Source organism: Porites lutea, chromosome 2 (genome assembly GCF_958299795.1).
Source record: "Porites lutea chromosome 2, jaPorLute2.1, whole genome shotgun sequence".
NCBI lineage: Eukaryota > Metazoa > Cnidaria > Anthozoa > Scleractinia > Poritidae > Porites > Porites lutea.
The window spans coordinates 56,177,109-56,204,988 of record NC_133202.1 but is presented as its reverse complement, the minus strand read 5'-3'; the positions used below and the strand labels follow the sequence as shown (position 1 = coordinate 56,204,988).

The window sequence follows — 27,880 nt, the reverse complement described above, 5'->3', positions numbered from 1 at the left end:
GGTTTTTCTCCGGTTTTTCCCTCTCCTCAAAAATCAACACTTCCAAATTCCAATTCGATCTGGAACGCACGCGGACACGTTTAAGCGAGTTCATAGGAACTCCTAAGTGCTTCGTGGGCGAACAAAATGCAATTTTACTTTTCTCATTTTTGGTTAAAAAGAACTAATTCACACGAAGGTTATAAGCACTGCAGTAAAGAACACTATAAATCTTTCGAAGTCCCCCGTCGCTGATCGTCGACACGAATGAAAATGCCACCGCTCAGTCTACGAGAACGATTAAAGCAAGAAATATGATTAGCAAAACATAAAGCTTATTCTTTTATGAGAACGGTTTAAATAAAGTTCAGCAATAGCCTGGAAAAAACGAAATTATATACTTTCCTCTTCAAGTTCAAGTCATTTATCTCACATCATAAAAATGTTGAACTAAAGATTTCTTTTTTTTTCCTCCCATACTTACCTCACGAATTAAACTAAAGAAAAATTATTGACCTAAGGCAAAGACGAAGATGAGCTGAACTCTCGGGAATTATCCAATATTATTATTCTTTCTCCGTTTCTGAATGGCTTTAATCCCCCGGATAATTCGTCATAACCAGCTCGCGCTTACCACATTTTGAAGATGCTTAGATTATAGCATTATTGACATTAGTCATTCGTATATTGCAACCTACTCTAAGACAACGCACGGCGCGTCAGGTTAGATGTTTTGGCGAGAGTGCAGAACCCAAGAAAATCAAAGAGTTTGCTTGAAGGTAAAATAAGCAAATAGCTGCCTGTTTTCTCTAGGGAGGTGAATTTGTTTTGATTTATTTGAAACATCACTATTAAGCTACTTACCAACAGTTCGCAATTTCTAGGACACAAACGGTGTAATTCGCTCAGACAACGATTCCGACTTGAGACGTGTTATCTCAGCTGGAGCTTCAACTTGTTCCCTTCGGCCGCAGAGAAATATGAGAATGAATGTAGACCATGTTGCTGAGTTATGAAGTTCAAACTTTCTGACCATTTGCAATATCGGGGTTTCAAATTTTAGCTTACGAAATCGCGTCCTAGGTCACACGACTTCTACACCGTACAGTTGAAGTGACTCATTTTAGTGAAATCCAATCAAGCGTTTTTACGAAAGAATAATATTTGACCTTGATTATTTCAATATCGTGTCTATTATTAGTTCAAGATCGCGCCCTTCATTCGAAGAATTGAAAATTCAAAACAACCTTCGATTAAAGAATTGAATTCTTACTGGATTAACGTGGCATCGTTCTTTGAAGCGGGAAAGTTCAAAAGTCAATCTAAATGAATCAATGTGGCGGGAAAAGAAAGCAGCAGAGAAGAGTTTACGAACAGTATTCGGGTTTTGAATCGAGGTCTGGTTTGAATGTTTAATTCTTCAATTGAAGAGTGCGATGTTGAAACAAAAAATGAGATGAGCTCAATATTCGACTAATCAACTTCAAATTTAGTTGTTCTAGTTACTTCATTGACTTAAGGTGTTTCGATATAGTTTTTCAGAGGCCATACCAATATTTTTCAATCGCTTGAAAAGTGATTTTATCCTTGTCTGATCGCTATAAAATTATCACCAATGATTGACTATAGATTGAACTTTATCAAAATATAGGTTTTAGTAAAATCGATATTACTATGACAACCATAAACAAAAAACTTTGAACCTGATAAACGCTTAATTTTGCGCGATCTAGACCAGCTAATCATGTTCTCAAAAGAATAAGCGCTAACTCGCCTGGGACTTAAAACAGGGTTAGTACAGATTTTTGGATCCAAAATTCAAGACTTTTTCCACCCTTTTTTCCAAAACAATAACTTATATTTCCAGACTCAAGGTTACCAAATAGGCGATTTTGACGACGGGAAAAACATTCACTTATTAAGCAATTGTTGTATCTTTGAAAAAACATTCCACACTTTCTGAAGGTCTGGAAAATTGCTTTGCAAAATTCAAAATTTTTCAAAAAATTAAAGACTCTGTAAGAACCCTGTTAAAATCACTGAGCCATGACATAATAATGTAAGTTCCATTTACTTCCGCTTTCATTGTCCATTACAGAAAACAAATTGTTTCCCTTCCGGATCACTGCAAAGTTGCGTCCTATAAAATATAATTTCGAGCTATGAAAGACTAGAAGTCGGGAAACTTTTGAATTAAGTACAACAACTAGTTTTATTAAAATTGCCTCCAAAAATTAAAATTACGGAATGACTCTGAATATTTGATGGTCTTAGAAGAGTTTAATGGTGGTCATTTTCGTGAAACTACTGCATCCTGTGACACTAGCGACTAGGTGATCAGTTATTACTTATACTAAGTAAACGAGAGCCGACGTTAATTACTTAAATTTTCAGGTTAAATTCAAAGACTCTTTGTCTTATCTTTTAGCTAGCCAATTCATTCTACTCTACCCTCAAGGGCTACTTTTAATGTCTTCCATAGGTGAAAACAGTTTTGTCAATTCAGCTTTTGTGCCGGCATTTGAAGGAATTAAAGTTGAGGTGAGCGTTATTTCGAGGAATTTCTGTAAATGTTTTTTTCCATTCTCGATCTTTAAGGAATTGATCTCACTCTTATTTGTTCCCCTTCTCGAAGCAACTTAACTTTGTTCAAATTCATTCCAAAGGAAGAAGTCGAGCAACAGAGAGAAATTGGGGACCTTTTAAAGTTTGAAGCGAAAAGAAAAGAATCCAAAATGTCTTCTTCATCAGAGTGCATCACTTGGTTTGCTGTATTCCTTACCGCGTCTGTTGCTATAGTGATGGTGAACTTCCTATCAATCATTCTTTGTATGAAGAACAGTAATCTTCGCACTCGTGCCATGTATTTGGTTATAAACTTGACCGTTGCTGACATGTTCGTTGGAGTGATATCATTTTTCTTTGTATTAATTGAGCTACATGAACGCCTTAAATGTGACATTGTGAGTATGTTCTTAACCCTGAAAAAGAGAATGATAATAACCTCTCTTTTCGATTGGCTTCCTCTCACATCTCTAACAAGCATTGCAGTAATTTCTTTAGATCGGTTGCATGCGACTTTCCGTCCATTCAGGCATCGTTTCATAACAGAAAATGTCTACTGGGTAACAATTTCCGCAACCTGGGTTTTACCTGCCATGGTATCAGTTACACTTTCGTTATTTTTAGCATTTTGGAATGAATTGCAGAGGTATTATTTTCCCGTGTGGGAGTCATACAGCTGTTTGTGTCTATTTGTTATCTGTGTTTCTTACTCCTCCATTGTTTTTCATTTTCTTCGTGGGGCGAAGCCTCAGCAACACGGTCCATCCAATAGACAAAGAAAACTTACTATAACTTTATTCATCATGACTATTGTATCGTTACTGATGTGGCTACCATACGTTTTAGCTGCTTTATCGCACTTAAAATCTATGCGTTTGCGAAATTCTTTAGGGGCTCTATTCTGTGCAAACTCGTTTGTCAACGTCATCGTTTACACAATCAGAATGCCAGAGTTTAAAAAAGCTATCCTGGAATTATTCAAATGTCGGCAAAGACAAAATGTTGCTGTTATTCCTCTTCAGGCCCGTTAATGTACCTTATGTAATATTTCTATTGTACGTTTACCGTGATTTGAAGTCCGCTAAGAAGTATACATTGATTTCGTTTTTTCGAAAAAATAGTGGATCAATGCTTACTTCTATAGAGAGGAGAAGTCGTTGCGTCACGTTGCCATGATAGCAAAATTTTTGGATGACAACAAACCGAAAATTCACTTAAAAGTAAATTTAGTTTAGCACTGTTTCAAACTTCACCGATTTTATTCATTTCATTTACTTTGTCAAATGTTGGCGAAATTTTCTAAGGTTTAATCCGAAGGGGCCGTACCTGAGTTTAGAAAAAGGAAAGGAAACTTCTTGGGTTGTGTTCACCTACTCCGTAAAGCGGGTGCGTGAAATTAGGAAGCTTCATGTCGCAGTCGTGCAACGATGGCAAAAAAATGTGCAAAAAAGCGTGATGCACGTGCAAAGTTGTTGTTTTACTAATATAATAATATACACGAAAAAATTACTCAATTCTGATTGGCTGAGAAAGGAGTGCAAACTTGTAACGCGAGTGCAAAACTTGTAACACGAGTGCAAATTACAAATGGTTTCTGACTGGCTGAAAACACAAAAGAAACGACCAAGAACCAATCAGATTTTAGCTGTTTTGACAACAAAACTTAAGAAAATGGACATGGTTTTCTGAACAACGATTTGATTTTGTACGCATTAAAACGACAATAGAAAACATTCCAAAAACCCGAACACAGTAAAAAGTGACGTCTTTCCGGCTAAATGTATTGAAAATGTGGTGCTAAGAGAAAAATACTGTCAACAAAAGCGAGGAAAATGAGCCAGAGAAACTAAACAAGCTGCTTATAACAGACTACGCTATTAAAAGATAAAAAATAAATAGCAAAAGCGGTGGCAACCACACACAAGCCATGACAGCTACACTTTTCAGGCATTTAAATGAATAAGGATACAAGTTTTCCATGATAACAACAGGGATTTCAAGTCACGTACGTTTTTTGTTGGAGGAGAAAGGTGTCCGGTTGCTCTATTTAAGTCTTTTGTCGAGCGAAAACCTCTGTTAAAACACTGGCCATGCGATGGTCTGTTTTTTTCTACCTCAGTAGCAAACGAAACCGAAAACTTAAACATCTGATTCAAACTAAACCAATGGGCGAAAATACCATAACTAACACAATGAAAGTATCCGTAGCTGGTACTAGCCTTAAAGAAAGTGAGAAAAAAGTTTGGGAATCATAGTGCAAGAAAAACAACAGTCAGCAAGCTGAAGAAATCAAAGATTGTAAGTTCAAATAAGTTTGAATATATCGCTAAAGTCACAGGCCACAGAACGACTACGATGAAGCCGACGAAGAAGAGCGACGACGACTCTCTCCTACAATAGGCCAAGGCCAAATGAAATAATGAATACCTCAGCGCTGAGAAAACGCAAACATTATATTTAATTAATACTGGCAGTTTCCAACATCACAACAACTGTGTCTCCACTCCCCCATCGATGGCAGCGTCGAAAAAACACAAATTGCCTCCTACATTTTTGGGTTGTAAATTTCAAAAATTTCTCTATGAATCCAGCTGTGATGGGGTCTCAGGAACAGACGATGACGAACAGTCGTTAAACAACTCAGCAAGTGCCTTTTATCTTTGGCTGCTCGAAGCGTTCTCCTGATTTCAAAACGGCAGAATACTTCTTGTAAACGCCGAGCTCTCAAAATCGAGGATGAATTAAAAAAAAAAACTTACTTTTACTGATTATTGTAAATCGAGTCATTTTTAACAGGCTGGTGACCATGTGAATTATTGTGAATGATTTTGAAAGCGTTGGTCTTGAAACAGTTTGAATTTGACAAAGGTAGCATTCTGTTTCAGCCAGTCAGTTGAATGAAGTAAAAACGCACGCCCTACCGGCTCGTGCACTTTTGTTGGTCTTCGAAAAATTTACTCGTGCTTATTTATTCCAAATTGCACTCGAAATCATGTGATTACCTATACTAAACTTATTACTTTTTAGCCGTTCTCGTTGCTGTCGCTGGCGTTGTTGCCTAAGCTCGCTTTTCTTGTGATCCAAATATTTTGCGATTATGGTAACGTGACGTCACACTTCTCCTCTCTATTACTAACGTTTGTTCGATAAAAAGACTGCAAATAAATAAAGTAGTGGTATTACACATGACTGTAGCCCTGTTGAATCAATGTATAAATCCTTGGAAAATACCGTTAACTAACTTATACGACTCAGATACTTACATAAGAATGCTCTAGAAAAGTTATTTTACAAGTATACTTCCCACAGTCATCTTTTACATTCTAGTCTGGGATTCCTGCTCGCCTTCCTTAATATATGTTGGAGATCTATTTAAGGGGCCTGCCGGCTATACTGAAGCATTCCGCGGCTTAGGCTGCTGTCCAGCGACACTTTGGATAAAAACGTACTAACAAGAAACAGTCCCCACTTCAGCCTCTTTAACACTGCTAGAAAATAAACTGCTGAAACCAATGTATGGAATAAACAACAGCAGCTGTTATATGCGGTCTACCTTGGTTTTGCACTACCTTGCTTTAACCAAGACATACAGAGAAATTCCCTGAGATATATAGGCTTAAAATAGTGTTCCCTTTTCTTAAAACAGGCTCCGTCGTAAGAGTAAACTAAAACAAAGAATACATATATCTATTTTTAACAACTTGTCTTTTCTAAAGGAAGCCTGTTTTATTTGAAACAAGAGGTTAGATTTCAAATATTCTTGGTTTAAAAGTCACTTTGCATATATTCATGTTAACCTATCATTTGTAATGTTATAGTTTCATATAATAAGTTTTTTTATATAAATTTCTACGGTTTTGATCAATTTATATAACATTCATGCTTACTAGAAAGTATAAATTATGTAAATAGGCTAAGTAATAACAATTATAAGGTTTGCCTGGGGCTTGTTGATCACTTTAGCTATTATGCATTATAGATTCACAGTATCCAAGTTCTTTTTTCAACTTTCTGGAATTACTACTTCTTATGTGGTAAGGAAAAAAGGAAAAGTATCTTCAATGAAGTCTAGTTGTCGTTTACACCTTAATTTGTGGATTTACATTCTAACGTCTACTTGATAGGGCTTGTAAAATACATGTGTCAGTAAAATAAACTATTTTAGAGAATCCAGCGAATAAAACTACCTTTAAAATATGATTTCGCAATATTATCGTCTGTGACTGGTATATAGGTCACTGGGGATGGGAAACGCTCGGAAATGTGAATAAAGTGCCTATTTTACACCAAACGTTTCCTCCTCTTGTCAGGGTTCAAGGAGCAAGTTATTTAAAGAAATAAAAACGCGTGCTGCAGTACGTTTTTTTTAAAGCATGATCACTGGTCTGTATTCAGTGTTACAGAGAATCAATGCATCCATGGTATGTTGACGCTGAACATCGTCCCGCCGGAGCGGATGGCCGAGAGGGTTTGATCCCTAAATTCCAGTCCTCACTCCTAAAATATTTACTTCCGTGTCAGTGGGTTCCAGTCTTCTTTCCCACCTTCTTATTCACTTCCATTAAGGTCCGAATACCTCATGTTCACACGGATCAGCGCGGCACAGCTTCGCCCCATTACAGAAATCTCGCCGAAATCACCGTTCTTATGAACGGTGAACAGAAGCCCTATCCGTTTGATTTTCGTGCCGCCAGTTCAGTATTTGTAAGAAAGATAAGTACTAAGAAAAGAGTAACCAATGAGAAAACCAAATTACCACTAAACGTTTTATTGAAATTTACCCTCAAAACAACGTGTTCAGTTCATTTAATGCGAAAGCCGATTATTTTTCGCCAGAGTACCTCCGAAACAGACACCTTTTACAAGCCATACCGATATTTTTAATTTTTTTTTCTTTTTCCCTTGGTCAAACATTTGTGGCAAAGTTTAGTTATCAAAACGTTGTGTAATTTATGTGTTTACATTCTGCATTTGGCTATTATCAGAAACTCATAAGGGGTTGAAACGTGTAACTCGCGTTCAATGCTCGTGAATATTCACTTTTACCATATTTGGAAACCTTAGTGACAGAAATCCATTTTCAACAAATGGCTGCCGCGCGATCGCCATGCAGATGTTTTAAGACAAGAGTTCTGCATTTCAAGATTTAAAATACATCGTTAAAAGACAAAAAATGGAAAGAGAAAGATCAAAAGATTGCTCAGTTTTCTTTTTGTGGAGGAAGGGAAGCTTTTCATCAAGAAATCGTCCTTCGAGGAATTCAACCTTGTTTTCTTCACGACGGAGCGCATAGTCTGTTGTGAAATGCAACCAAGGCAGTGAAGTTTTTCAGGTACATTTTGCACTCTATGGCCTAGACAATTACGTTTTTGAAAGGGAATTTTTGTATTTTTAAATGTTTCATAGACGTTTTATAATTTTTTCTCTTCGGCGCTAAAGAAAAATTACAAAATGTGCCCTGATTTGAGATGGATTTCGTGTTGAATTTTGCCATATGCTTAGCCGATTTCACTTGCGTGAACGGATCTTCGATCCAGATAGTGTTTTGTGAATTGCTTTAAAGGATTAACTTTTTGGATTTTGAATAAAAATTTTCAAGAAACGGCTTCTCTGTCTATTGTTTTGAGTTTGTTCATTCATAAAATTAGCTCAAAACACGATCGTGACTACAACATCCAAGTTTAATTAAGTATCATTTTTTGCGAAGATGTCAGGTTCAGGTTTTGGACACTTTTCGATACGAAGCTACTTAATTTTATTCGAAAATGTTTTTCACTGTTTATTCTAGACTTTTAACATAAGAATTTTAACAGCCTATTTGATGTATAAGTTTACTGTGCAGAGGGTCAACGAGGCATCGTTTTTTGAAGCGACAACTTCAAGAAGTTGCGAGGACGTCAATGGGTTTCATAATGTTACGTTTGGCGCGGGTGGTAAGGCAATAATATCCTGCTCAGTAGTTCGGTAATATTCCTGGTTTCAACCTTTGAAAGCTTTCTCGGCTTTCGGGAGTTTTTCCCCCGTTTGTCGACCATTTTTTTAAGCGGGCGCGGGAACGTAAAGCAAAATTACGTCACGTTGTTTACAAAGTTTGATTGGTCAGTTATCTCTTCTTCTCGTTCCAAATATGGTACTTTTCAAAATGAATAATCACGAGCATCGGACAAAGCAAACATATGAGAGTTACACGTTTCAACCCCTTATGAGTTTCTGCTATTATACCTATCAAGCCTTGGTTCCCAAGGGACCTTTGCGTCGCAAATTAAATCCTTGCCACTTGTAGCCCTGATCACTAGCCTTTTTTTTTGTTATTTCAGTATTTTTTGATACAACTGGTCGTGTTCTTACTATATTGTCTGTTGTTTTTTTCCTAATTTAGAACATAAACGCTTTCTCTGTGGCGAGAAGCAGTGAGAAAGCTTTTTCGTCATCATCAACATTCGGTCGGGATACTCTGAACAATAATCTTATTCCACGCATCCCGGCCCGACATCGCGTTAAAAAGATCCTCCCTGTTTTTTTCGTATTTGACACAATTATCTTATTTTGGTAAACTTTTATTCACATTCGAGTTATTATCATAAGGATGGTGCATTATTCAGGATATACCTGACCGCTTTCATCATCTCAAGGGTCAGCTCGAGTAAAAAGGAATCCAGCCTGGAAACACTGATGTCAGCAAAACACGTTTTCAACATTGTACCAAGGGAAAAGAAATTAAAAGTTCCTTACCAAGAAGTTGTTGTCCTCACTCATCCGTTTAACATCATCCGAATCATTTTTTAGAATGCCTTCCTTCCTGGCCTTTTCTTGCAAGTCCGTCACTTCACTAAAGATCTGGCAAAATAAATAACAGCAGTAGTCAGGGTTCGCACAGTCTTGAAAAGTCCTTGAATTTTAGGGGAAGTCCTTGAAAAGTCCTTGAATTCCATTTTTCCTTGAAAAGTCCTTAAATTTCCGTGCAAGTCCTTGAAAAGAGCTTGAATTTTCTTCAACTTTGAATGTAGTAGCCTGGAAATAATTTTTTGATGCTTTTTGGTTGTCCAAGACAGGATATAAATCGTAGCTCAGTGAATGTAAAGGTCATTTACATAAAGTGCTCCATGTTTTATGCAATAATTAACTATCAGTTTAAGACAAGTGAACTGAAAAATGTAGAGAATTTGGTGAAGCAAACAGTTAATGCCTTAAAGTCTTATTAGAATATACTGGGAATATGCAAGTAGGTTGTCCTTGAAAATCTAATGTGGTCCTTGAAAGTCCTTGAAAAGTCCTTGAAAAATGGTTGCAATTTTTTGTATGAACCCTGGTAGTCAGTAACACGCTAAACACCAGTGATGATAGCACAAAGGAAAATGTTTAAAATGTTTTGTTTTAGTATTGAATATGTCACTTTTCATTAAAGTTAGTTTAGTAATGACCCCTTTTCCTTTGGACAATTTATTTATGTATTTGTTTCTTAATAGAAGCAGACCACTATTGCAGAATCTGCATTCACATTTACATAGACTTTATGAGTAAAGCCCCTTGCAGAAGGACGCAACATTGTTGGCCAACAACTCCCAACTTTGTTGGATGTTACATGTTGCGTCCGTTTGCACACCCTGTTGCATGTTGTTGGATGTTGTTGCGTGTTGTTGCGCAAAGTTTGAAATCGGTCAAACTTTTCAGCCAACAACTTTCAACATTTCTTTTGTTCCGTGATCGCCGAAGCGTAGTGCAACAATGTTTGATCCGTTTGCATAGCTCTTGCAACATTGTTGGGGCCACGAACGCTCATTACGCATGGTTTACAAAGACTTATGGGTTGTATCCTTCCCACGATGCACTGCAGGTCCCAAAATTGTTGGGACCTGTTGCATCCGTTTGCAGACCACTGCCAACACGCATGCAACAACTCCCACATTGTTGGCGCAACAATGTTGGGAGTTGTTGTGTCCGTGTGAACGCACCCTAACGTCTAACTATATACTAGGTTTTTAAATCAGCTCAATGATCATGCATATGTAAAAAATTCTCAAAAAATAATTTTTAACTAGAGTTACCTGTATAAAATGGCATGGGTAGTGTAAAAAAATGAATTTAAAAAGGAGAGGAATTAATTTTTTTTCTCACAGGAACAAGAAATTACTCGCGTCCTGACGAGCAGCCAGTTCGGGACGGAACTGTTACAAGCCGGGCACAATAATTAACAATTATGGAATGAGGCTCAGTATCTTATGAAGAATCATGGAGATCGAGGAGGGTGTTATAGGATAACACCCTCCGAGACCTCCATAATTCTTCATATGATACAAAAGCCGAATTCAATAATTGTTTTATTATTCATTCAAAATAATTCCTAGTTTAAAAACAAAGCTAACACATGCTTACCTGCATCGATGTTAAGTTACCTTCGATAGTGCACGTTTAGGAATGTTCAGCGCCGCAAATATTCTCCAAATAGCAGATGTCGCCCTTCGAGATGTGTTCTTGCCAAATGTTTAGCCATAATTTCGCCTAGTTCTTACTCTTGAAACGAGTAAAATGTCCGCCATTTTTTGTTTTCACAACCAAAAGAATTCAACCGCGTCCCCAGGTCATCTCGGTTAACGGTGCATTAACCTGCAAGAACGCTGCATTTTTGACGTCATTTCCTCGTTAAACACAAAATTCTTCTAAATTTAGTCATAAGTAACTGGTTATGGTGAATTATGCGTGTGCTTTTAGTTAATCAGAGTCGGGGAAATATTTGGAATGAATAATAATATGTTTTGTTACTCCTTTGAGAATAAGATCATGTGAGCTAGGCTAGGTACTCTAGGGAGGTGTGACTCACGGTTAGCATCAGGTAACATCGTCTGAAGCAAGATTGTTTCTTTCAGTAAAATTACATGAAGAACAACTGAAGTCCAACTTTACAGTGTGTAATGTAAAATAAGATAGACAAGCAGAACTAGGACGCTTTACGCACGCGTCATTTGCTTCATAACCTACATCCATATCCACTACACACTATCAAGGACAAATCCAGCAATTTATAACTTGTACTGTGCTTTCAGTGCTTAGCCATAATCACTGCAGATCAGTGTTTTATCTCCAGTATATTCTCTCCATAACTGGTGCTCTGCAGTTTTGTTTTTTTGTTTTGTTTTGTTTTTTTCAGCAATTCTACAAGGTTAGTGCGGTTCCGTTCCAGTATCGTTACGTTCAGAGAATAAAGCGTTATGTAAACCCCGTAAGGTGCCAAATCTGGCTTCACCCGATATTATCTAATGACATGCACTTATCTTTGTTTTCAGTTCTAAACAGATAAAAGAACATGATAAGCCTACGGAACACCATATAAGAATTTATAATGGAAAGTTAACAGAAAAGCGAATCTGTTTTTTTAGCGCAAGCTACTGTGATGTCTCCACAAAACCTGCCGATGCTATAGAACCTAAGATAGCAGGGAGCTTTAAAAGCAACGACGACGGTGACAGCGACGTCAACGAGGACGTCAAAAAAGCCGAGATCTTGGCCAGTAAGTGATTACACTGTACATGAAAATCAAATCGAGCCATGAGCCTGTTTCTCGCAAGTCCCGGCAACTTTTAGGGCAAGGAAAGCTGTTGTGTTTGTTGTGTTTGCATACAAGATCAAAGTTTCAACAAGACGCAATCGGAGCGTACACTTGGGCGTCGTTGTATCACGCGTATGTGAGGATTTTTTGTGTCAGGCAGGTGTGAGTGCTGCAATGTTGTTAATTGCCAAGGGTTGGTTGAAATGGGTGAAAAAGGAGACGTGGAGTCATTAGATAGAGGACGTTGCTAGCGTAAACTGGCTCACCGAATAGCGAACGCTCACGACCACCAAGAAATGTTATGGATTGGTAGCAACCTCTTCAGTTCGAGTGGCAAGAAAACGCGCGAGTGAGCTCTCACTTTCTTTCTCCGCACCTTGCTTCCGATATCCTGAGTACAGCCGCCCCCTCCTTCAGCCCTTTCTACGATCTTTTCTGAGGGGAGTGGGTGGCTGTACACAGGCTATGCTCCCGCGTCTCCTTTCGCCTCACATCTCTCGATATCCCTTACATGGAGAGCTTGTTCACAGGCTGTTACGCTTTTCATTGTTGTGAGAGACGATTGCATCGCATCGCCATTATAATGGCTCTGTCGATTCCAAGTGTACCCATACCCCCAAAAGCATTTGTCAGGTGCTAACATCCATTTGGCCCTCCACATCTAAGGAAGAACGGATAAAATTGATCAAACTCTCGTCGGTAACCAAATCCGTCAATTCCAATCACCTTAACGAGATTTATCTCCAATTATTGGAAGAAATCGCTCCGTCTCTACGTAAAAAACAACCCTCTTCCAAACTAAAAAGTATCCCTGTGTTGTGAATATTAAATAATCAGCATGTCACGAGCGTGGAACAACGAAAAATCTGAGTCCCCGACAGGATTCGAACCTAAGCTACGGAGAACTCATGGAAAGCGAGGCCATATACCAGGTTCATATTTGACACTCGTCCTGCATACTGCTGGGATCAGCCCGCCCTGTGTTTGGGATGTGATAGGTTCGAATCCTGTCGGGGACTCAGATTTTTTCTTTGTTCCACGCTCTTGACTTGCTGATTATTTCATCTTCACATTTCTTCAACGAGTTCTATCCCTGTTGAAAAGTTGCGGTTGCCCACTTCTTTTTGGCCTTCGGAACAACGCGACGGTAAATTGGTTCTACGTTGCATGTACACGATGTAAACAACAATAACGACAAAAACTTCAAAGCCTTTCCTTGGTACTTTCAGAAGACCACAAATGATCGATCTTTGACTTTTTTGCTACGAAGCAAGCGAACCAACGCTTGTAGCCGTTGTGCCAAACCAGAGGTCAACATAGCGGCAACCAAGTACTTGCTCCTTTTAAACCATTTTATCAATCATTTTCAATTGAACCAAGCGATTATTTTTGTCCCTTTTCTTTCATTTCCCGCACGAAACTCAACAGTGCACGATATTATAGCTAATTTTCACATGACAAATGGCAACATTAGGTCGCGGTGGCGCAATCGGCTAAGGACGTATGCAAAACATGGACCGCCGGTCCATGGACCACCCCTGCATGTGGACCAGGTCCATGGACCCCTTCGTGGACCCGGTCCATGAACTACCGCTGTGGAACACCCCTAATTTTTAAAGATGATTTTTTTCCAGAGGGCTAAACACATTTTAGGAACCTTAAGTAGTGGTCAGTTTTTACCATTGTAATGGGTTCATTTTAGTCTCGTGAAGGAGTAACCATATTTGAAGGGAAAAGGAGGAGTGGTAGGGAAGAAGTAGTCTCCTACGCACCTCTTTTTTTGTCTTCGCGTTGCGTGGAAATCGAAACAAAAACGTCAACACAAGACAACGATTTTATTTTTTCTTCCCTGAACCTAAAAAAAACATTTAAAATGCGACTCCAGAAAATCATCTCCAACGTCTGACTAATTGAACGAGGTGGAAAAAAGTGATAAAGTTTGATACAGCGTGAATTCACTTTTAAAGTGACGTTTTCGCTGCCGTCTTACCTTCACTATCTCTGCTTGGATGGTCTTGGCCTCCACAAGGTTTTTTTCGATCGTACTCAGAATCAGGAAATAGTTCTCTAGCTTCTCATGGGTAATGTCTGTCAGGTTCTAAAAACAAATCACAATAAAAGACAATTTTCAGTTTGCCAACAACCACTTTTGTATTCTCAAAGACATGGAAGACTAAAATTAAAAAAGATACTGCTAATTACTAACTGCTAAATGCTTCGTACACACACACGAATGCTTAAAAACGTACTTCTTCTGATTATAATTCTGTGAGAGTTAAAAAAGTAAATTTTCCTTCCAGAATCAGCAACTCTGTGTGTAAGCCCACTTCGAAAATAAGTTTAGGGATTACAGTAAAACCCCACGATTAAGAACCTGGACTTTTCCAAGTCGGCCTAAACAGGTTCTTACATAAATGGTAGTTAGCGCAAGTTTAGGCTATTCAGGTTCTTAAATAGGTTTTTATTATCTGAAGAAAACAAGACACAACACAGCTAATAGTATTTAATAATAATAATAATAATAATAAAGTCTTTATTCATCAAGAGATAAAAATACATATCTTTTGTTACAAGTAAGTGTAAGAAATTTAAAAAAGTTAAAAAGTAAGAATTAAAAAATTAAAAACACTAAATTAAAAATTAATTAATTAATTAATGGTTAAGCTTATTCATGATTTTCCTCAAATAAAATGTACATACCAAATTAGAAGTTATGTAAAAATGACCATAAAAAGAAGAACGAAAGTACTGACCTACAGAATTTTGAAGTCGTACCTAAGAACATAACATAAATTTATTGTAATTTCGTCTCCTATTACGATCAGCTCTGACTAACAGCTGATTTAACCCTTAGACAATAATAATTCCACCTTGTAATCTTAGCATTTAACTCATCGTCATGTATAGACTGAAATTCGGAAATTTCTAGAAGACATGTGTAATTTATGTTCACCTCTACCTCTCTGAAAATCTGTGATAAATAAGAGAGTTTATAGCCATAAATACGGTACATAAATAAATCCTGCGGTATATCAACCATGGGAGGATTTAATGTCAGAGGACCTGTCTCAAATGCACTTTTCATACTATATGGTTTTGGTTCAAAAGTTCATCATTTTACAGACTCTTCTATATGCTGATGTGTAGGAGATACAACAGTCAATACTTATAATTTTTGCTCATATAATTTATATGCGGTATTTAAATTGAAATTGTATCAATAACTATTTTATTTGATTTTAAACATTGACATTCACATTGCAGTTGGAGTTGTAAGGCACCTATGCCTCCAAAGAGGATTCTGAATGTTGACTTATCTTATTTGCCAAAGTGTACAGAATTTTTTCATAGATTTTAGAAAAACAAGAACGCTCTTAGTAGCATTAAATCTCGCTTGCTTGGAGATAAGTTTTGTTGTCAAAGGCGCCGGTGCTGTTATACTATTTTTTCGTTTGGAATAGAAAACGAGTGTTATATGTCATAATGTAAATACTCAAAACGTAAAAATTGCAAGGAGAGACAGGCCGCACATCTTAGCTTCTCTCTTTCAGGCATATTACACTCCAAAAATGGAACGATGATTTTTATGAGTATAAATATATAGCTTCTATGTGGCGGCCCAAGATACGGCTCGGTACAGTATATGTTCAGCACAGGAAATATGTGTAAGTTTAGGAGAACCTTATACAACAGACTGTTAATTCAGTTCGCGCGTATTCCTGCTGAATTTGTTGTCCGTTTTATAAGATATCAAACTCGCGTGAAAGTAATTACATTTTCCATAGCTGCTTAATTGTCTGCTTTTAATGTCTCCGTACAGTCTCAGAGTACAATGTTTAGAGCTGCACACAGCATGAAGCATATCACAGTATCACTGGGATAAAACGTTTCATTTTCCAGGAAAATTTCACTTTCTCGTCAAAACAATCACTGACTCAGTCAGACTCGGAGTAGTTTACTTAAATTTAGTGTTCAGTACAGCGGATGTTCTGTGAAATTTATCTACAGTCTGCGGCCCACATCACAACGATCCGATCCTTAACCGATCCTCGATCCTCGAAGTTTTGCTCATAAGGTTATTCTTTTTTTTTCGACCACTGAAGTAATCATTTGTTCCAAAGTAATCAACGCTTTCAAGCGATAGAATTTGTGGACCAATTCGACCCGTTCCAGAAAAGCTCGGCATGGGATTTCTATTCTATGGACATGAAGTGCTGCAACTAGAGTGCCTGATAGTCAAGTACAAAGCTACCTAACGTATAAAAACACATCCGTGACATACGTAACATTAGGGTGGATTTCCACTGACGCGTATTTGGCTCCTCACGTTAACGCACGTAAATTTTAATCACGTAAATAAAATAAAGGCAAGATATTAACTGTGGAGATAAAAGTTGAGCGAAGTTCTACTTTTACGCTTCAGCGCTGTGTTTATAAAAAATAGCGCTTCTACACCATACGGGTCAGGATGGCCGAGCGGTCTAAGGCGCCAGACTCAAGGTCATAAAACCTTCCCATTAAGAAATGGGGGCGGGCGTTCTGGTCTCCGAATGGAGGCGTGGGTTCGAATCCCACTCCTGACAATAATTTTTTTCGTAATCCTAGACTATACTTTTTGTGTGTTTTGATAATTTCAAAACGATTAGCCTTCCCTAAGGACAACCGACTACTAAAATACCTCTAAGGGTTCGTTTATATTCAGGTGGGGGACCCCAGATAGGTCAGGTCGCATGAGGTGGGTCATCCCACCTATCATGTAAATTTGATCAGATTAAAACAAGAACGCTCTAACAGGGGTTTTCAATCTCGCTTGCTTGGAGATTAGATCGAGAAATGAGGAGGCGATTAATTCTACACGGAACAGGATTTACTCGCTAAAGGTTTTTTACTGCCTACTTTATCGACGTCGATAATTGTTATTTGTTTCTGAATTGATTTAGTACGCGTGTTAGCGACGACCGGAAATTCGTCTGCGGTCGGAGGCTATACGCGTGTATAAATACACGAAAATTCAAGGGCCTCGATTCCAGAGAAATTACATCATTGCCAGAGATCAAAAAAAGTGATTTACATGGCCTGTCATTTCAATCATCACCAAAAACAAACCGCACGCTCATCACAAGACCATTTGCATACAATGTAAGTTTACACACCCGACAATCGCAGTTTTGCTAATTACGATTATTATTTTTTTCGACCACTCAGTAGTGTTCATTCGTTCCAAAGTAATCAACGCTTTCAAGCGATAGAATTTGTAGACCGAATCGACCCGTCCTGGAAAAGCTCGATATGGCATTTCTATTCTATGGACATGAAATTCTGCAAGTAGAGTGCCTGAAAGTCAAGTACAGAGCTTCACCACGTATAAAAATATCCGTGACATACGTAACATTAGGGTGGATTTCCACTGACGCGTATTCGGCTCCTCACCTTAACGCACGTAAATTTCAATCACGTAAATAAAATAAAGGCAAGATATAAAGTGTGGAGATAAAAAGTGAAGTTGAGCGAGGTTCTACCGTTACGCTTACGAGCGACCTTTCAAAGATTGCCTCTATTTTATTTGCGAACGTAAATTTTAGGCACGTACGCACGTAAAAAAGTAAACCGCATGCTCATCGCGCGACTCATTCGCATACAATGAAAGTCGTCACGATTCTTATGCCCAGTTTCCACAGTGTCCGCTAGGAACGCCTGGCCTACAATTTAGGTCCCACACGCAAAAAAAAAAAAAAGAAAGAAAAAAGAAAACGCCTGCATTTTTAGAGTCCGCTCTGCTGAAGCAAGCTCGACTAATAAGAATCTGTTTCAAATTTTAGGTTAAACTTGTTCTTATTTAGAGGGGGCTTAACTGCCAAATATTAGCCTAACAGGTTTTAAAAATCCAGGTTCTTAGTCGCGGGGCTTTACTGCATGTTCGAAATTATACGGTTATTTTATTGGACAGAATTTTCGCAAATATCATATACATGTTTTGGTTTTTGGTAAATTTTCTTAAGATTCATTTGCCTTACAGGCTGTAAGGCGTACGTTAATCTAGCCAAAAAACGCCAAGTAAAGAGCGCCGGATTGTTTAAAGACTCCCCTGTAGAATTATCAGTTAGACCATACCTGATTAAGACAATCTTACTAAGTTCTCGATCGATGGACGTCAAATTCGAACGACAAGAAAGACAGCCACTTACCGGTAATTGAAAGGGCATCTGATTCAAATAAACAAAACTGGGGACCTCCTCTAATCCCACTGTTTGGGCCGTGATATCTAAACAGTCAAACATCTCATAATTATAACTGAAATCAAGTCAATTATACTGCTATTTCTCATTTCTACGTCTGTTTTTGGAAAGAGATTTTAATTTCCCAATCACTTTTAGAAAAACTTTGTTATTTGGTACCGCGGCGATTGCGACAACAGGGTAAACAACTAAGTTGTTAGGCTTTAGAATGTGCTCAGAGCCTTCGCTCAATTAACGAACACAAGTAGGCTCCATGTAAGCATGCACTTAAACGTTCGGCGTTAAAATCTCGACTGTTGTTCGAAAGGAATCGGAACAGGGTTTGAAACTTGTGACAATTCGAAATGATTTCTGAGTCTGCCGTCACACAGCGGCACATATGGGCAAGCGCATTAGAGTCCAAATGCAGAATACTGGCCACATAACGAAGAATTTCCCAGAGAGTTATACTTGAGCTGATTATGCACGAAGCTCCATGCATCATATCATGCATACAAGCTTCCGCGTTGACTGAAATAGATACTGCGGTGGTCCTGTATTAAGAAAGTTGAAGATACCACGACGGCGACGGCAGGGAAATAATAAAAAAAGTGAATTCGCAGTTCTTTAATTGATTACAATTATTCTAACTCTAACACTGAATTGTCAAAATCAGGGGAATTGTTCAGGAAATGAATTCTGAGGGGCTGAGAAAGAAGTTGTCGCCGCGTGGTAACGTCCGCTATATATGACGTCGTATTTAATAGGAGATTTCACGTCGTAGTCGTGCAGACTACCAATTAATTATTTAACGTTCTCGTTGCTGTCGCCGACGTCACCTCGTAAATTCCCTGATCTAAAATATAAAGACGATCGTTTAGTGCACATAATTATATTAAAATACCCTGAATTAGGGAAACTTACCTTCTTCCTCCAGTTTGGATTTCAGATCGTCCGTTTCACGCTCTTTCCCTTCAGTCTTCACATCAACCATTGCAAACTCCTGTACTCGGAAAAAATTGTAAGAGAAATTTAACCCCCGCGGCTAATCCGATGATTAATCACCTGACTGACTTGTTGTATAGATTGGCTAGTACGAAAAATTCTCCTTCTGACAACTCAGTGTAGACCTGGCTCCGAATTCTACTTTATCTTCTCTGACAGGGTGCTAGATACGATTCCTCTACCGGCTGAGCCTGTTATAGGGACTTTAATTTTCCTTGACAAAATACCAATGTAATAATAAAGCTACCTATACTTGAACCATAAATAATATAAATATAAAAATCTGTTTGCAAATTGCTTTAAAGAAAGCCGCACCTTTTGAACTGAAATAGCACCAATATTTGTGTAGGAGTGCGAACCGTTTCTTACTAAGGGCCTGTTTACATGGAGTGCGGGACCCCGGTCTAGTGGGGTTGGTTTCTTTTGCTTTCACGCTCTGGGGAACACAAAACAAAAGAAACCTACCCCACTAGACCGGGGTCCCCCACTCCATGTAAACAGGGTCTAAGTCCTTTATTAACCCCGGATATTTCGAGTCGTTAATTTCCGCGCGACCTATTTAATTTCAGTCAGATGTCTCACGTATCCATTTTGGTGCGCTTTCGCTTAATTTTCTGCCGGTAAAAGCCAGGTATAAACGATCATAAAAACATCTCAGAAAAAGACATTGACGCGTTTTTAAAAAATCTTCACTTTTAAGCCAAGCTCGAAAATGATTCAGGGTCGCAACGCTTTTGAAGGTACAGTGAAACTGAAGCTCTCTTAACGGGCACTCTCGTCAGGAGACAGCTCTACTTACGTACTTACGGCCGCTATCCCATACAACTCTGCATTTTTATAAACATTAATTTAACAAAACAGCAAAAACAAAAGCGACTTCAGGTTTTCCGATATTTCGGAAATGTAAAAGCACCTCAAACACACCAGCGGAATAAATCGAACAGACAAAACAAAACCGCAGAGCGATACAAAATAACACTGACGACGCAGTGCCACAGCATTTCAATGAACCCGCATGCACCAATTTACAGACGTGGAACTTACTGAAAACCAAAAGAGTATCCATACAAGAGCCCCCTAACGTTTTTACATTAAACTATTCCGCCACAGGGAATAAACAGAGAGGACGACGACCGTTCAATCATTTATTTACTTATTTATTTCATCATTGATTTTCATAATATTATATTTTATTTTATTTATTAATATATTATTATTATTATCTGTTAATTAAATAATGTCACTTTTGTATAAATTTTTACCATTATTAATATTGGCCCATTTAGTTTTTGAACATTATCTTTGTATCAAATTTCCAACTGCTCCTCGACTATACTATTTAAATTGTAACGACGTTTCGATTCTTCATGAAATCCCAATCCCTCGAAGAAGGACGGCTTGTCCGTCCGAAATATCACGAAAGCTTAAGTCGATTTTGTCTAAAAATGTTTATATCTTTCAGTCCTGGTATAACAGCAGCATTTGCTGGATATCGTTATTTTATGTAAGAAGTTTCTGTATTGTTAAATTCCCGCAGGCGACCACAGACACTTTCATAACCTGCTCTACGCTCTCAGATAGTGACGAAGGCGCGAAAGTGAAAGGCGCGCGAAAAGGGGGAAAGGGAAAAAGGAAGGGAGAGAGAGCCTGTAATCATTTCTTGTACGACCCTCTTCCACCCACTTTTGGCACCTTTGAGATAATTAGATTTTGGCTGTCAAACTGTTGACGTGTTAACGACTTGGAATCTTCCTCAAATTTCTCGCCGCCCTTCCTCCTCCCAGTTTCCTGCCGTTTTTTTTTCGTGTTCGCGCTTTCTCAACTCCGCGGATCCGACTGTCTCAAAAGGCCAACACTTTCAGGGTTTACGAAATATATATCAGCTTTGTTTAAAAACTCCCGCAAACGGACACCCGAATTAAAATCTTATTCGCCTCTGAATGTTTTTTTTTTTTTTTTTTTTTTTTTCATATCGCTGTTTGTGACAATAAATCATTCACATATATCAGTTTAAGAGTTACTTTTTTTTTACACTCTGGTTACACTTCAAAATAATAATAAAAATGCTTGCGCCTAGACTACAACGTGATTAGAACACCCCAGTATAACCAAACACTAACAAACAGGGTTTTTTTTTTGGCATTTCCGGTGTTTATTTGTAGCTGGGCTAGCTCCCGTAAGCGGCAATCTAGCTTTTGCACCTCTAGTGGCCGCATATGAGAACCATTCTGGTAAGAGGCCTGGCAGACAGCATGTTCCCGTCCCGAGGGTGTCCGCACACGAGAGCTTCCACTGTGGTACGAACCCAGGTAGAGATGTGTAAAAGAAACTGAGCGCCTTCGTAATAAAAATATATCAGAGTGGAAAAACAACATTCGCTTACCAAATTTGTAACCACAACAGCCACAACGAGGTTAGCAAATACAAACGCGCCAATAGCTATGAACACAAGAAGAAACAGCCCTCCGCCGACATAATAATTCTCTCCGACATCCTGTGGAAAAAAATTGTGTATGGCGGAGCGTTACATTATAAAAGAGTAAACAATAATTGACTTTGCAGGGGTAACAAAATTACTGGTAATCTAGTGGTTCACATTGAGATCAACAAATAACGACGAAAGAAGGATCAGCCCCCCCTGGCCGAACAAACTCCAGTGGGTTATTTACAAGCATGACCAAGGAAATGAACTCGGGACTACGGAGAACAAATCCAGCAAGTGACCAAGATCAAGATCAGGCAAAGATCTTGTGAATCACATAAACGTGACACTCCGCCAGTTGCCCCTCGCGTTTGTCACAGTAAGCAATTGAAAATTTTCTTTTTTTTTGTCGCCCCAAATTTTCGTTCTAACTTCAAGTGATCCCTAACACACACATAACTTTTTATTTTACTTGTTTTTTGTCTTCTTATTCATTATTTTTTTCTTTTCAAAAGTGTAAGTGATAAAGAAAGAGAAGAAGAATAGCGCGCGTGGAGGCTATATTATAACTAAGGCTAGGAAATACTTGTTCGAAATAACAAATCCACCTGATTGTTCTACCTGAAAAGCTTGAAAAATTTCCATCCAGCCGTCTTGAGTAAGACAAACGAATAGGTAAAACATAGCTGCACCACGGTTAAGGATCAGGACAAAAGCAGGTACATGACTTAACACTTACGATCATGATCACGATCATGATCTTTTCAAAAGTGTAAGTGATAAAGAAAGAGAAGAAGAATAGCGCGCGTGGAGGCTATATTATAACTAAGGCTAGGAAATACTTGTTCGAAATAACAAATCCACCTGATTGTTCTACCTGAAAAGCTTGAAAAATTTCCATCCAGCCGTCTTGAGTAAGACAAACGAATAGGTAAAACATTGCTGCACCACGGTTAAGGATCAGGACAAAAGCAGGTACATGACTTAACACTTACGATCATGATATAGCTTATTGCTGGTTTTCACTGTCACGCCAGCAAAACAAAAAACCAAAAGTGAATATCACTTATATTCAATCACTGAGAAAACAGCTTAGTCCAAAGTAAAATATACGAACTAAAAATAAAAGAAACTTAATGGGGCAGGACCGAAAGAAGTCTAACAGACTTATAGCCAGGTAGTGAGGGCACAACAGCTTTTTACAATATTTATTAACATAGTTGTCAGCGTGTGGAAACTTTTGTATTACTGACCAAATATCCGTGCTTACAAAGGCTATAAATGCATGAATAGTAATCCGATCGTAAAGCGCTTCATCTTCGGAATTCACGGCACGTACATCTACCAGCTAAATCAGAGATACGATAGTCGCTTGATTTCCTCAGGGGAGAGATTTTCCTGAATTCTTTGAATAACATATGCAAGAAAGACTTCAAAGTAGGACAGCTCTACACTTTTCGCTAAGTTTTTTACATTGCAGACCATACTGCTCTACAACATATGGAGTATTTGAAAAAATTCAATTAACAATTGGCCGACTTATCTTTGGGACGCTTCAGACCAAAAAAGGCAGATTTCAGCCCATTTATAATAGACTAAAAAAGTATATTTAATAATAAAACCTTTATTATCTTCTTGCAAGCCTCTGTCACGCTTAGCGTTGCATTAACATCTACTTCGCAAACTGACCTTTGCATCTTAATTTGACAATGTATTCTGAGGTCGAGAGGTTGTTTAATAATATGGCCTTAAGCTCTAAAATTTCGAAATCAGTTTATTTCATAAAGAAATTACGATGCCTTTCACTTCGATCTTTACGTTTAAACCACCAAAAATAGATAACTGGGGAAAAAGAGATTCAATCAGACGACCAGTCCGATTCTTGAATATTAATCTCATTAATATGGCACGGCACGGCTAAGAACGGTACCTGAGAAATCGTCCTATTTCGGCAGATTTGAGCTATATACATTGTGTTATTATTTTGAACCTGAATCATTTGTTGCATGGACCGTAGTTGGTGTATCAATATGACTGGCTCCTGATTGTATATCTAGTGGTTTATGCAAGGAGTAAGGAAAAATTATATTAGAATGAACTGCCTGTTCCCAAAACAACATTCTCAGTCTGTTTATTGTTGTGTTTAGACGATGCGTTGAGGTGAAACTAAGACATCTTTTAACTTTCTTGAATCCCATCCACGGAAATTTCGTGTGCTGCGTTCAACAAGTGTACTAAAAAAGCTCAAATGCTTTAGCCTTGCGCTAAGCTTTGTCCGGTTTAACAGCAATCAAAACTGAAAACAAATCGTTTTCTTCAGGAGGACACTTGATTTTTCCACAACCTTCAGTCGAATATAGATCGTAGAATCTCGCCAGTCTTGTCTCCGTGGCAAGCTGCCGATCAAACACGCCATGTGTAGCTGACCAGAAAAAAGAACGAAGGTGGTCGGCACTCTCAAACTCGAAATGTGGACCTTTAATATGGCAGCTTTTTAGAATGCTAAATCCAGCAGCTGCACATATCCGCTCGATTTCTGCCATAGACTCAAACTTAAACATATTTAGAAGACGATCCAAATTTTCTGCATTGAGCTCGCGAAAACCGCGGGCAAAGAAAGTGGGCAAATGCTCGATATACAGCGCGGTGATTTTTCCCGCTGATTTAAGACCTCTGAACATGTTCTTGAAAGCCTCTTCTTTATTCTGAACCCAGTGAAGCACTCCATAGGAATAAATGATATCATAGGTTCCCGAATCCATACCAGGAAAATTCGAAGTGCTTCCTTCGACAAATGAGAGATTTCTAATTCCCTTGTAGGATTCTTGAGCCACTTTTAAACGCTCCTTGTCAGGATCAACTCCCAAAACTTTACCTTCTTGTCCAACAAGCTCGGCAAGATAAGCAGAGACCGCACCAGTTCCACAGCCTAAATCCAAAATTACGTCTCCTTTACACGGCTTGACTTCATTTTGAACGAATTGTTTACCTCTTTCTCTAATTGGAGTTGAATTTTGCTGAAAGCCCTCCGCTGCCTTGTCGCTTAACATTTCACAACAAGACAAATTACCGATTCTAGTTTTGTTGAAACGACGACGCTGATCGTGGACTTCCTTCTTGCGTGATGCTATGTCTGAGTGCCAGTATCGACCCCAGATCTCTCCTCGTTTCTTCAGACAGCAGGATCTGGGACTGGTTGCATAAAACAGTCTGAAGATAAGAGGGCCCTTAAATATTGTTCTGGAATACTAACCTATTATTTTGAATCAATACTAACGAGTTCTCGTAATCATAAGATGCTTTATGCAACCAGGACCAAAAGATTTTTGAAAAAGTTCACACATTTTAATTATAAATGAAATTGTTACCGTAACAATTCGGTATAAAAACAGTTCGTTAGGGGTTTTGGGCAGGCATATATCAGAGGTGGGGGGGGGGGGGGGGGGGCGGATGGCTTATATGCATAATAATGATAATAAAAGACGTCTAGAAACAAACTTATAAAGGCACACTTTATCTTACTCCAAGACGAAATTCAACACTGTTGTAACATTAACTGTAAACGGGTAATAACAAAACAACATGTACACAGTTGCATACAGATAGACCTTTTGCCCGAGGGGGGCGGGGGGAGTGCTTTATACTGAAGCAGGGGTGCTGAAAACCGGAAAAAACTTCCTCTACAAAAATAAATGGGCTTGTAACCGGGACGACGGGTTATAAGCGTGAAAGCTTACAACATCGATATTACCGTATGATGACGTTCTGCTCTGATACACCTTTGAGCAGATCAGGATAATGGGAATGACAAAAGGATACAGCTGGACAGATTTCCAAAATATTTCGGTACAACGTCTCTGAACAGGGTGACACCAATCACAGAAAACACCAACATGATTATCACCAATAATAAAACAATATTGGCCATGTCTGCAGACAGAACAACAAATAATCATTAACAATATTGGCCATGACTGCAGAGAGAATAATTACCTAAATGTAAAACAAAACCAATAATGGCCATGCCTGCAAAAAGAACACCAAAAAGTCTCCAACAGCAAAACCACATTGGCCATGTCTGCACAGAGAACAACAATTAATAAACCTTTACATTGTATGGAACAGGCTTTTATAGAGAGGAAAAGTGTGACGTCACGTTACCATGGTAGCACTATTTCTGGATGACAACAAAACCAACGACGACGGCGAGGGCAAGGAGAACGGAAAAAAATAATATGTTTATATATTAACAAACAACAACTTTGCACGTGCATCACGCTATTTGTACATTTCTTTGCCGTTTTTGCACTACTACGACATGAAACTTTCTAATTTCACCAGCTGAGCCCACTTTATTGAGTAGGTGAACACAACTCCAAAATTGTCGCTTTCTTTTTCTTAACTTAGATAACGATAGATACGGTTCCACAGAAGATTTCGCCAAGATTTGCCAAATAAAATGAAATTGAATAACATCGGTGAAGTTTGAAATAGTGCGAATAGACTTTAAGTCACTTTATCGGTTTGTTGTCATCCAAAAATTTTACTTTCATGGCAACGTGACGTAACGACTTCGCCTCTCTATTTTCAATAAATGAAAGAGCAGGGCCGAGTTGTTCAAAGCTGGGTAAAGCTAACCTAGGGTTAGTGCGAGATTTGAATTCAGATTTGAAAGCTTAAAAAGCAGTTCAGTCGTAATTCTTTTGGTCTACAAGTTGATCATTGGAAGCTCTAAAAATAATGGAGAAAATTATCCGAGGAAATGCTTTTGAACACAAGAAGAAGAAACCCGGGTTAAGCGCTCATCGGCCGTCGAAAAACCGGGCCCAGGTTGCTGAGGCGGAACAGGAGGTCATTATTACGAATAATAACCTACTGTTTCACCTTTGTGGCCACAACAATGACTTGCTGGTTCTAAAACAAAGGAAAGGAGCATTAGATCGGACAATGCCCTCGCTCCTTGGCCTTCAAAAAAATCATAATTTTCAAAAAGGCCTCGGATCTCAGGCATTATCCTCAATATAATCATTAACAAAACAATATTGTCCATAATCACAGACAGACAATTAGAAGGCAACTAGAGAGTTCTATACAACATGATCAGAATGAGAAGTCGATCAGGTGTAACGTCCGTCACCAAACACTCCAAAATTCCAATTCCACCCGAGAAAAATCAAGAAATAATAATCTCAAACAAGTGAGTGTGAGCCGTTGTAATAAACTCATCGAAAATGAAGTTCTGCATTTTATTCATACGCTGTTTGGGCCTTGGTATTTACGGACAAAATCCCGTTATTTCCTTGCGTCTTGATCGGCTGGTGCGCGCTATTTGGCAAGAAATGGTAAACTAGAAGGCTGTTATTAGCTAAACTAACCTGGGACTGACTGTAGAATAGTCTGAACAACAATCTGTAAGCCAGGCAGCGAACTGATGCTACAAAAAAGATAAAACTGAATGTTGGTTAAGAAGAAGAAAACATGCATACGAATGCACCGTGCCAGAAATCACACCAGCTTTGATTCACAGACTTCACCAAAGTATTGACAGGAGGGTTACTCGTTAATAAATGACATCATTTCATCATCATCATCATCATCATCATGCTTGGACCACCGTAGTGGACGGGACATTCCCGGAGATTTCTTATCAAAGAACAAGATTCGCCATCGCTGTACTTAGTCCCTGGTATTCAAGTCCTGAATCCTTAGCAATCACTTCAGGGTATCTTAGGTTACGTGAATGCATTTAATCAGGTTAAGGGGGAACACGAAAAATACTGATCATGCGATGGATTTAATGTATAGCTTGGGACAGTTTAAGAACAAAGAGAAATTAACTCATTGCCTCTCTAACACTAACTACTCTATATAGAAGGACTTCTCTACCTTCTTAGACTACGAAAAGCTCTTAACACTCTGAGAATCCTCAGCACTCCTCGACTTCCTGATCCTGTGCTAAGTACTGTAATAAAATGTCAACATCAAGACAAAAAACTTCCTACACACCTAACCTCCCCCCCCCCCCCCTCCTCCCAGTGGATGTAATTTTCGCCTTGTAACTGGTTTTTTAAACTCAAGATAATAGAGATTTAAGATTCTAGGACAAGGGTGACTGCGAGAACGACATTTTCTCAATAGTAAATAATGAGC

The 27,880-nt window shown here is 38.5% G+C and overlaps 1 protein-coding gene and 1 non-coding gene across 2 annotated transcripts in view; one reads left to right on the top strand and one right to left on the bottom strand.

Annotated features, from left to right (window-relative positions):
* The window catches only part of LOC140929128 (cation channel sperm-associated protein 4-like), a 48,952-nt gene that overhangs the window by 7,020 nt on the left and 14,052 nt on the right, over window positions 1-27,880 (bottom strand). Inside the window, exons 7-15 of the mRNA XM_073378996.1 lie at window positions 27,617-27,692; window positions 27,106-27,164; window positions 25,550-25,660; window positions 22,352-22,416; window positions 21,692-21,802; window positions 19,228-19,306; window positions 18,274-18,350; window positions 14,079-14,186; window positions 9,277-9,381 (exon numbers count right to left, since the gene is read on the bottom strand). Coding sequence (XP_073235097.1) covers window positions 9,277-9,381; window positions 14,079-14,186; window positions 18,274-18,350; window positions 19,228-19,306; window positions 21,692-21,802; window positions 22,352-22,416; window positions 25,550-25,660; window positions 27,106-27,164; window positions 27,617-27,692 — 791 coding nt within the window. The remainder of the gene's footprint in view (window positions 1-9,276; window positions 9,382-14,078; window positions 14,187-18,273; window positions 18,351-19,227; window positions 19,307-21,691; window positions 21,803-22,351; window positions 22,417-25,549; window positions 25,661-27,105; window positions 27,165-27,616; window positions 27,693-27,880) is intronic.
* Trnal-caa (transfer RNA leucine (anticodon CAA)) lies at window positions 16,551-16,671 on the top strand. Its single transcript has 2 exons — window positions 16,551-16,588; window positions 16,626-16,671. It is a non-coding gene; the product is annotated as a tRNA-Leu (tRNA).